The sequence below is a fragment of the Olea europaea genome, chromosome 23 (genome assembly GCF_002742605.1).
Source record: "Olea europaea var. sylvestris chromosome 23, O_europaea_v1, whole genome shotgun sequence".
NCBI classification, from domain to species: Eukaryota; Viridiplantae; Streptophyta; class Magnoliopsida; order Lamiales; family Oleaceae; genus Olea; species Olea europaea.
The window spans coordinates 8,327,232-8,338,904 of record NC_036259.1 but is presented as its reverse complement, the minus strand read 5'-3'; the positions used below and the strand labels follow the sequence as shown (position 1 = coordinate 8,338,904).

Genomic DNA, 11,673 nt, shown 5'->3' with positions numbered 1-11,673 from the left:
GATGTTTGATGTATGCAATGGTGTGTACCAGACCAGATTTAGCACATGCAGTCAGTGTGGTTAGTAAGTATATGGCTAATCCTGGTAGAGAGCATTGGAGAGCTGTAAAGTGGATTTTCAGGTACTTGAAAGGTACAATGGAGTGTAGGATCATGTTTGAGAGACAACATGATGATGTTTCAGTTCAGGGATACATAGATACAGATTATACAGGGGACTTAGATGACAGAAGGCCCCATATAGGTTATGTTTTCACAATTGTAGGTGGGACAATATGTTGGATTAGTGCAATCACTTGTGGCATTATCTACAACTGAAGCAGAGTACATGGCGGCAACTGTGGTAGTTAAGGAATTATTGTGGTTGAGGGGGCTTGTTGGGGAACTTAGGATCAAGCAAGATGAAATGAAGCTGTACTGTGATAGTCAAAGCGTCATCTTCTTAGCGAAGAATCAGATTTATCATGCAAGAACCAAACACATTGATGTGAAATTTCACAAGATAAGAGAGTTGGTTACTTCGGGAGAGCTATTGTTAGAAAAGGTGCATACCTCAAAGAATGTAGCAAGAACCAAACACATTGACGTGAGATTTCATAAGATAAGAGAGTTGGTTACTTTAGGAGAGCTGTTGTTAGAGAAGGTGCATACCTCAGAAAATGCGGCAGACATGATGACAAAGCCAATCACAATGGATAAGTTCAAGCATTGCTTGAACTTGATTAACATCTCTAACTGTTAGAGAAGATGTGTCCCAACCTATTGGTCCTAGATGGTGTGATTTTTTCCAGGTTATGTTTTTTCTCCTAAAGGGTGAATATTCGCCAAGGTGGAGATTGTTGTACATGTGGCTCATATAGAGTGGAACACAGGCCCTGGATCAAATGGGTCGATGCCGGCGCGAAGCGGAATGGAGTGAGAGGAGTGGAGCGACGGCATCGGCCTTGCGCGGGTTTAATTCACTGTCTGGTTGTTAGGGACGTTGAATGGGTTGGGGGTGCGGGGGCAACGCCCCCGCGGTACGGTACAGGGGTATTTTCTGTACGGGCCTTAAAGTTTTATATGGGCCCAGATTAGGGTTAGTATAAATAATATGTTGTAACCCTATTTTTCACAACAGAATAAAGAAATCTCCGCTTCGCTCTCGTGGGCGTAGGCACATCGCCGAACCACGTAAAATTCTTTTGTTGATTTCCGTTTTTCATCTCTTTAATATTGCGCATAAAATCCAACAATTGGCATGATGTTGAATGAGCAGCACTGCTCCTTGTCAAGGAATGGAGCCAGTGATATATCATCCTACCTCTTATCAGCATCCCAATGTATTAAGAACTCACTTGTTATGGGTAAAGGTCTACTATCTCCGCAAGAATATTAGATCTATCCTCAATAAATGTCCTACTAAAGCAGCTCGGTAGAAGTGTTCTCAGAATCAATTGGAACATAGATGCTCAACATGAAGACACTCAAATATAAAAAATACTATCAATATTTATAAGAAAACTGTTTCTCTGTTACCCAACAGGTACAAGGGCACAAAAGTAGGAAAGATAGAAAATATATCATCTTTGATAGAATCAGCACTATTTGCGAAGCTGAAAAGAACAGTGGAGTAATCAGCTGTTTATATTTCTGTTAACATAAAGAATCAATTTTGAAAAGGTTGAAGAAAAACGTTCGTGTGAAACCCGCAAGCGTACGGGATCGTTGTACAAGTAATAAAATTTGTGAATTAAGAGTATCGTTCCCACGAGAAATAAGGTCTAATATTTAGTTAAGTAGCTTTTACTAAATTCGAAGTAATATAAAATCAAAAAAAGTTGTGATTTGTATGTTTTCTATGCTAATCTTAAACTAAGAAAGCAAATAAAATATTTATTTAATATATGAATATTTGTATTGGAATCGTGAATCCCCCTATTGTCAGTTAATTCAACTCTTAATTTATAATCTAGTAAATTCATGCATTCAAGACAATCGATAATCCACTTTTATTCAATATTCTTTTTCAAGATATATTAAACCTATGTCTAACACAACTCGATCTTATTCCTAGTCCGAATTTATATGAAAAAAATGCATTGATTCACAAAATTTATCACATAAGATTGCACATGCCATAGATATTATTCCTAACACCTATTGTCCATGTGTTGATTTTACCGCATTCTAAACTTATTGTGAGTATTCCTATACTACAACAAGCAACTTAGTATCTAATTGGTGATCAAGCAATTAAATAGTTCAATGGAAATGCAAAACCAATCAAGAAAAAATCATGAAATACTAAATTAATTGTCTTGAATTAAAATAAACAAATGATAGGATTCATCATTCATCCAATACAATGAAAAACTAGCCTAGCATATTAATATATAAATTACAAGAAGAATAATAGAAAAATATCACCCGGATCATGAAAGAATACAAAAGATGTTGATCTTCACGTCCAAAGTTGAATTCTTCAAAAACTTGATGTAATTGAACTTCAATTCCTTGCCATGGCTTGATCTTTTCTCTCAAAATATAGCAATTGGCCCCTTGTTCTTGATGGATTTGATAAAACTATTGTGTACGAAGAGGCAAGGGAGAGACTCTTTCATTGCTACCCATATCTTGTATTTATATGATGAAATTAGGTCAAAATTCATGTCCAAATTGTCTTCCAAAAGAGTTTGAATCAAATAAGGAAAGTTGCCTTCGCGCGCGCGAAATTTTGTCTCTGCACAGCTTTCAGTATTTGATCATAACTTTCTCTTTTAGTGTTCGATTTAGGTGATTCAAAGTGCATTGGAAAGCTAGTTAAAAGAGCTACAATTCTTCTAGAAATACAATTTTTCCAATTCAAACGTTCTCCATCCGAAAAATGGGTTTCAAGTTGACCAAAAATTTTGAAAATATCTTATATGATTTGAAGTCGATTTATGATAATATTCTAACCATATCCCTTTCCTTTTTTACTCCAATTTGCATTCTATTGACTCCTATCAATCTTCAAAGTATCTTCTGTGGTCCACATCAACCATTAAATATTTACACTTTGGTCCCCATACTTTGGATTTGCTTCATTTAACCATTTTTCGTTCTTTTTTCCAATTCTTCTTTGAAACATGAACTTTTCCTAATAAAAGAAATAAATAACAAATCAGGTACTAATTCGTTCAAAGAATAACAAAATATCATCATTTAGGATCCCAAATAAGTGTAGAAACTACACTTATCAAAAAACATTAAGGAGAAAAGGAAGAATTTATTTTTTTCTCATATATGGGAAAGAGCATTTCTGTTATCCATTCCTATATATTTTCCCATCACTTCAAAGCATCAGAGCCAAAAATACTTCAGGAAAAAAAATGGCTAGGGGGGAAAAAACTCATTTATGGCCTGACGACCAGACTTTGCTCTCATCAAAGAGGCAAATAAGTCCTTCAGTTGATTCAGACAGTTGTCATACATGTCACAACTTAATGACAAATTCCTTTTTTGATCTCTTTCTTCATGTGCAACAGTGTAAATATTTATAAGATTTATACTGACTCTTTTCCAAATATTTAACATATCATGGTCAGCTGAGGACACTATATCAACATAACAAAATTCTCTATAGTTCATATTAGGGCTGGACAAAATTCCCGAACCGAACCGACCGAACCGAATCGAACCGAACCCGACGGTTCTTCTAAATTTAAATACCCGAACGGGTATCCGAATCGAGAACCGACGGGTACGGTTCGGTTCTCGGTTCTAGGCCAAGAACCGAATAACCGAATAAGAACCGAATTTTTTTATTTTTTTATTTTTTATATTGAATAAATCAAATTATTTTAATTTTTTCTAAATCTAATTTTTTTGGCCCAATTATTTATTTCATTTTTAATTTTTTTTAAGCCCAACATCCAGCATTTAAGCCCATAAAGTATAAACTATAAACTAGTAATAAAACTACATACAAAAATAATGTCACTAAAAAAACCCAACCCTATTATTAATTTAGTACCCACTTAACCCAACCCTATTAGTAATTTAGTACCCACTTGGCCACTTGTTATTTTCAATCTCCACTCCAGCCCTAACCAGTAACCGCAGCCACGCTCACTCCCTCAATTCCCAAGTGCCCTAACCCTATTAGTAATTTTCAATCTCCAGCCCTAACCAGTGCGTTCGGTTCCAAAGAGGCAAAGACGAATTCCATTCTCTCCGATCAACACTTCAGCCCCAGCGTCGCCATCGATTCGAAGCAGTGAACCTAAACTCCAAAAGTCGAAACCCCATCAAAGGTGAGACCTCCAACCATTACTTGCTTTGCTATCAATTTTAGATGTTGAATGTTACAACGCAGCTGTAAATATTTATTTTCCTAGGTGCTAGCAATTGCAGGGAATTGAATTCCATGATAAAATGAGTATATTATTAGATTCATAGAAGTGCACTGTAATGGTGTCTAGATCTGCAATTTGAGGTCACGGTGAAAATAGTTCATTTTCCACGTTCAAAGTGCCAAGTTGCAAGGAATAGTTCATTTTGCGAGAATTTTATGTCAAAACATTGTACAAGCAAACTGCAAACTGATGGCAGATTTCATATTAATCACCAAACTCTCTCCCTAAGTGATCAGTAAATTTTGCTTTTATCTCTGTTGCAATTTTTTCTTTTAACTGAAAGACTGCAATTTGACTAGTTACGTTTACCTAGCAATCCCCCATCCAAGTAGTGGGAGAGGGGGATTTGCCCCATTAGTGGTTATTGCATTATTTCAATCATACTTCCATCTCTGTTATTGATTAATTTTTACAATTCTACCTTGGAGACTTGCTTCATACAACAATTTAGGACTCTAATTTGATGAGAGTCCTGAAACATTTAAATATAGATTGCTGAAATTTTGTGTATGGTCTTTTAATTGTGTATGGGATTTGCATTGTGTATGGTGTTTCACTGTTTTGTGATTGATAAATACCATATCAAGCTGCCGTGTTTTGTGTATGGTCTTTTAATTGTGTATGGGATTTGCATTGTGTATGGTGTTTCACTGTTTTGTGATTGATAAATACCATATCAAGCTGCCGTGTTTTGTGTATGGTCTTTTAATTGTGTATGGGATTTGCATTGTGTATGGTGTTTCACTGTTTTGTGATTGATAAATACCATATCAAGCTGCCGTGTTTTGTGTATGGTCTTTTAATTGTGTATGGGATTTGCATTGTGTATGGTGTTTTGTCTTTGTATTTTATAACATGGGATAAAGCTATTCTTTATATTTTCCTACCAGTTTTGGGTGCTCAAATGGGAGACAAAAAACAGCCTAATGAGAGGTCGGAAATATGGAATCATTTCACTAGGATACTTGATGGAGAAAGATCAAAATATAATTATTGTCAGAGAACATTTAAGGCTGATACTAATAGTGGAACTTCTAGCATGTGGAAGCATTTAAAAATTTGTTATGCATATAAGAGCACTACGTTTGATGACAACCAAACAATACTCACTCGAGAAAACAATGATGGTGGTATTACGGCAATGGTATTTAATAAAGAAAACTGTAGGAAAGCATTGGTTAAGATGATTATTATTGATGAATTGGCCTTTTCCTTTGTGGAAGGTGTGGGTTTTAAAGAATTTGTTCATCAACTTTGTCCTAGATTTGAGGTTCCTTGTCGAAAAATGATTGCTAGAGATGTGCTACATCTCTACCATGAAACAAAGGAATCATTGAGGATTAAATTTATTAATGATAGACAAAGGATTTCTTTAACCACTGATTGTTGGACATCAATTCAAAACATCAATTATATGGTAGTCACAGTTTTTTTAGAATGGAGGAAGAGGATGGATTTTATTATAAATATTTTGACGAGAATGAAGGTGGAAAAGAAAAAGAGGGGCGGCCTACGAGTTATGACTGGGAGAAAGCTAGAAAATTTGCCAAGTTTCTAAGAACCTTTTATGATGTCACATTGAAGTTTAGTGCTTCATTGAATGTTACTTCCAATATTTACTTCCAAGAAGTGTGTAAAATTGAGCAAATTTTGAAAAAAATAGGTGACAAACAAGATTATTTGCTAAGTAGCATAGCAAACAACATGAAGATTAAGTTTGACAAGTATTGGGGTAATGTTGATAAAATGAACAAGATTTTGATTGTAGCAGTTGTGCTTGATCCTCGTTAAATAAACAAGATTTTGATTGTAGCAGTTGTGCTTGATCCTCGTTATAAGTTGGAGTTTGTTGTACATTGTATTGGTATCTTGTATGACTCTGTTAAGGTTGAAGCCACAAAAACTGAGGTCATGAAAATATTGTATGCTTTGTATAACCAGTACAAGGGATGTCATTGTTCAAAGAATGGAGCTAGTGGAAGTGGAAGTGGTGGCAATGAATATAATGATGGAGTCACTTTGTTGGAGGGTTCAGATAATGATGATGATTGGGATGATTGTAATTTTGATTTTGGGTACAAGAAAATGAAAACTAGCAAAATGGATTTTTCTGGAAAAGATGAGGTACAACGATATCTAATGGAACCTACTGAAGATGCTACTGATGAAAACTTTAACATTTTAAAATGGTGGAAGATCAACAGTTCAAGGTTTGAATTTTTATCTAAAGTTGCAAGGGATGTTCTTGCATTCCTGTATCTACGGTGACTTCTGAGTCAGCATTTAGTACTGGAGGGCGCATTCTTGACCCATTTAGGAGTTCTTTAACTCCTAAAACAGTTGAGGCCTTGATTTGTACACAAAACTGGCTAATGGAAGAATCTAGACTTTTGAGAGTTTCCGAAGATAGAATTTGCATTGAAGAGACAGAGTTCTATGAGAGCATTAAGACAGGTAATAAAATATATGTTTTATTTTTCTTATTAAATCTTATTAGTTGAACAATTTTTAGTTCATTTATGTTTGTTAATCGTGTTTTTTCGATTTTTCTGTAGAGTTTCTTCGTATGGCAACTCAAGAAATTGATGATTAATCAAATAGTTGGTAAGTATTAGTAATACTTAAAAATATTTTATTTCTATGACTTCTAATTCATATTCAATTGTTTTATGTAGACTTGATTTTGAAGGCTTGAAGGTTGAAGCAAGGGAATTATTGATATGAATTGTCGATATTTTAATACTAGTATTTACTTTTTGATATATGTATACATTGGTAAATTAATGTCACTGGACAACATGTTACTTATATGTTTTTAATGGGACTTTGTTAATTTGTAAAAGCTATGACTCAACATATTATTAGTTGTATTTATGTTGTGTTGTAAATGTTAAAAAAATGTAATTATGGTACGGAACCGAACCGAATCGAATGGAACCGAACCCGAACGGTTCCATAATTAAATTTGGACCCGATGGTTCCAATTACTAAGTACCCGAAAATTTTGGGTCTGGTTCGGTTCTTAAGGGAACCGAACCGAACCAGACCATGTCCAGCCCTAGTTCATATTGAACACTATCATTATCAGTATCAAGGAAATGAAGTGCAAGTCCGCAGATGAAACTAATAATACTGAGTTCCAAACGAATTTGAATCCCAGCTTGAGAAGTTTCAAATGAGAATCTGCTTCTTCCTAGACAATTTCCTTTCCTCTGTCCCAATTTATTTTATGGATCTAATACCAGACATGTTATCTAGTACTAGAACATAGAGCTTTAGCCTTGCTTTTCTTTTTCTAATAACTAAGATATAGAGCTTTAGTCTTTCGCCAGCTGTTTGGCTAAAGTAAACAGAGGTGGCTATACAGAATCGTTCTTTATCTTTACTCCTGCAAACATGCCACTCACATCCTGCATTTATAAATATTTTCGGCAGGTATAAAGCATATCCAAACCACAATCTTCACTCTGCACCATTATTAATATTTACAAATATATTCGAGGATTCTATGTCAAAATGAAAAATCTAAATATCTAATTGGAAATTTAAACTCCCTAAAGCATACCGTAGCACAATTATCAACAGTGAGAATTCATCAAATTGGTTGGCACCATACTAATACCAGACAGATAGCTGTAAAAACGGAACATACATAGAAATTAAGGGTTTAAGGAAGGATTTAATTTTAGTAATCCTTACTTGTATAACATCTTCAGCGCGGTCATTGCATCTGTGGGGTTTTGGTTGCCGGTGATCTCCCTCAGGCATACCCCATGGACTCTCCCTTCTGGGTACTGTCCTTTCACTCATTTTATCTTTCCTTCTTTCTTCTTCAACTCTGGTTGTGGGTTCGAAATCGGTTTTGAGAAGACGGTGAGAGATGCATATATTTCAATTAATTTCAGAGATGGTGACTAAAGTTTGTTCTAACTCTCAAGTTGATCATAAAAATTATTTTTAAACCATTTAGTCACTTAAATTAATTTACCTTACACAAATGGTCACACAGATATTTGCGTAAGATCAATGTTTCGAAAATCATTGATCTGAAAAAAGTTAATGGATCAAAGAGTTGAATCGAGGCCGAATCGAAATTGAACCAACCAACAAAATATTTAAAAATATACATTTTTAAAAAAATCCAAATCTAATTAGTCAATGATGCCGTTTACAAATTAATCATGCTAGTCAAACAGAGAATTTTGACGAATGATACTTGACATGCATTCATTTGAAAAAAATTAAAAAGAAGGCAAATCACAAATCTCCACTTCCGTTCTATTAACATTCTTTGTCAAAATTCACTGTTTGAGTAGCTTAATTCTTAGCAAATACATATATTTCTCATTCATTATCATGAATGGATAAGTATTCTTTATTTAGTAATAATTCAGTACAATTCAAAAGATAATAATCTATCTACAATCTACAATATTTAAAACAGTAATTATATTCACACTACAATTTTTATTTCTTGAACCACATGTTAATTGCATCTAAGATTCCTAATCTTTGTTCATTATAACACTTCTATCTCTTACAATTTTCCATGTCATTCTTATTCTCAAACTTATCATTATTTATCACATTTTTGTATTTGATAATAATTTTATGTCCAAAAAATTATTAAAATTGTATAAAACAACTTATTTTTTCATTATATTTTTCATAAATAAATAAATAAAATATACAAAAACATGTTTTTCCCTCATTTTAAACATGATAACAAAATATTTTAATGTAAATCATCATCTAGGATGAAACATATTAATTAATGAAATGTTGATGATAAGAATTCGACAAAAAAAGTTAATGAAATAATTGCTACAATGAGCAAAAATTGAAGGACTTAACTGCAACTAAAATGTGGTGCATGAAATAAAAATTGTGGAGTAAATTTAACCAATAATCACTGAACTTTACACTTGATTACTACTTGCTCACTCATCTTTCAAATATTACTGAATGCTCACTCATCTTTTCATATAATTACTCATTCACCACTCGTCTCTTCAAATAATTGGGCTACTTTTACGGCAAATTTTCAACAACTTCCGATCACAAAGAATGTCGAATTTTGATACCGTTGGAAAGCCCACGATGTCCTCTTCAATTACCACCCAAAATCTCATTATAACTCCAAGGGATTCGATCGAAAAATTGCCTTAAAAGTCGCCCAAAAATTCTGAAAATCTGACTAGATTTTCAGATTTTTTGGGCGACTTTTAAGGCAATTTTCGGCAACTTTCGACCATCAAAACTATCTAATTTTGATACCATTGAAAAGCCCACAATGTCCTCTTCAATTACCCCCCAAAATTTCTCGATAACTCCAAAGGATTCGGTCGGAATAAATCCACAAAGTCAGCATCTTGAAAAGGCGAAAATCTGGACAAAGTTCGGGATGCTGACTTTGTGGGTTTATTCCGACCGAATCCTTTGGAGTTATCGGGAAATTTTGGGTGGTAATTGAAGAGAACATTGTGGGCTTTCCAATGGTATCAAAATTAGATAGTTTTGATGGTCGAAAGTTGCCGAAAAATTGCCTTAAAAGTCGCCCAAAAATCTGAAAATCTGGGCAGATTTTCAGAATTTTTGGGCGACTTTTAAGGCAATTTTTCGATCGAATCCCTGGGAGTTATAATGAGATTTTGGGTGGTAATTGAAGAGGACATCGTGGGCTTTCCAACGGTATCAAAATTCGACATTCTTTGTGGTCGGAAGTTGTCGAAAATTTGCCGTAAAAGTAGTCCAATTATTTGAAGAGACGAGTGGTGAATGAGTAATTATATGAAAAGATGAGTGATCATTCAGTAATATTTGAAAGATGAGTGAGCAAGTAGTAATCAAGTGTAAAGTTCAGTGATTATTGATTAAATTTACTCAAAAATTGTGATTGCAATATAACCACACTATTTAAATAAATTGATAGATTAAAACTTTTGAATATGAATTTTATCCTCATATATTTAGCCATTGGTTACCCTTAAGATCTATTTATTTTATTTAATATTCTTGACATTTTTCACGCATTCATTTGTTATTTTATTTTTGTTATGCACATTTTACTTTGATTAAATTATTTGTTTTAATCAATGTTTTAAAAGATGATGCCTAGGCGTAATGCTCAGTCAAAACGTCAAGTCACTCAGCTTGACGCCTTATTTGGCCGTTAAGGCGTGCCTAGACACAATTATGCACGCATTATCATCCTTTTTTATTTTATTTTTTAAAATTTTGTGTTGTTAAAAAATTATCAACGGCTGATTTCTTCATTTTTCCTTAATTTAAAACAACCACTTGTATCGGAAGACATGGAGGACGAATTAGATGAAGAAGATAATATTGAATTAGAGTCCGATAATAAGTTAGATAAGATTTAAGTTCCTATACTATTTATTCACTATTTTATATTTAAAGGAAACTTTGAAAAAATGTATAACATTCCTATAAATCTGTTTTACATGTTTCGTAAATATTATTTTTAATTATTAAATAATTTTTTGATTTATTAAAAATAAAAATAATATTAAAATAATAAAACGTCTTTTTTACACTTTTTTTATGTCTAATCCTCGCATAGCCTTAGTTTGGCCTCCACGCATTACGTCTTTTAGAACACTGATTTAATTGCTATGCTTGCCTCATTTAATGGTTTTAATCATTTGTTTTTAACACTGCGCGTTTTGCTTTGAGAAATTCAAGGATTCATTTTTTAATGATTTTTTATAATATATTTCAACGGCTTCATTTTCTGTACACACTTTCCGCCCCCCGTCTTTTCTCTCACTCTCACTATCTTTTCTTTTCAAAAAATTATTTTTATAAAATAAATCAAGGTAACTGACTAACTGTCATGGGAATTGTATGTTCCTATTTCTTAAATTGTCAAGGGAATAAAACTTAGAACTAGCTTTTTATTCTAATTTCTTACCCGTTATTTTTATAATTTTTTACCATTATCTCCTTTTGACTTTCACGGGATTATTAGAAGAGGAGCGCATATTTTCAATGATTTAAAATTTAAGCAGATCAAATCGAATCAAAATGAATCAAATAAGTTTACTTGGATTTTAGGAATATCAAAGCAAGAGACTAAAGGTATCACTACTTTTGATAAATTAAATGAGGAATAGCTTTTTATTTTATTTTATTTTTTATTTTGAATATATTAAAAGAATATAAATTATGCATCGATTTTTGTGTTATAATATTCATATGTATACATACTTTACTTTTTATATTTGTTTTGGCATATTTTTATTCAAACATATTATATAAGAATTTTCTTACGT

The 11,673-nt window shown here is 33.1% G+C and overlaps 1 protein-coding gene and 1 long non-coding RNA gene across 2 annotated transcripts in view; one reads left to right on the top strand and one right to left on the bottom strand.

Moving 5' to 3' along the window:
* Window positions 1-8,250, bottom strand: part of LOC111372292 — a 14,080-nt gene extending 5,830 nt beyond the window's left edge. The window contains exon 1 of the mRNA XM_022994555.1: window positions 8,078-8,250. Within this exon, the coding sequence (XP_022850323.1) occupies window positions 8,078-8,188 (111 nt within the window). The 5' untranslated portion in view covers window positions 8,189-8,250. The remainder of the gene's footprint in view (window positions 1-8,077) is intronic.
* LOC111372293 lies at window positions 6,174-7,261 on the top strand. The gene is made up of 3 exons (XR_002698740.1): window positions 6,174-6,832; window positions 6,934-6,982; window positions 7,054-7,261. It is a non-coding gene; the product is annotated as an uncharacterized LOC111372293 (long non-coding RNA).
* Window positions 8,251-11,673: the final 3,423 nt, after the last annotated feature.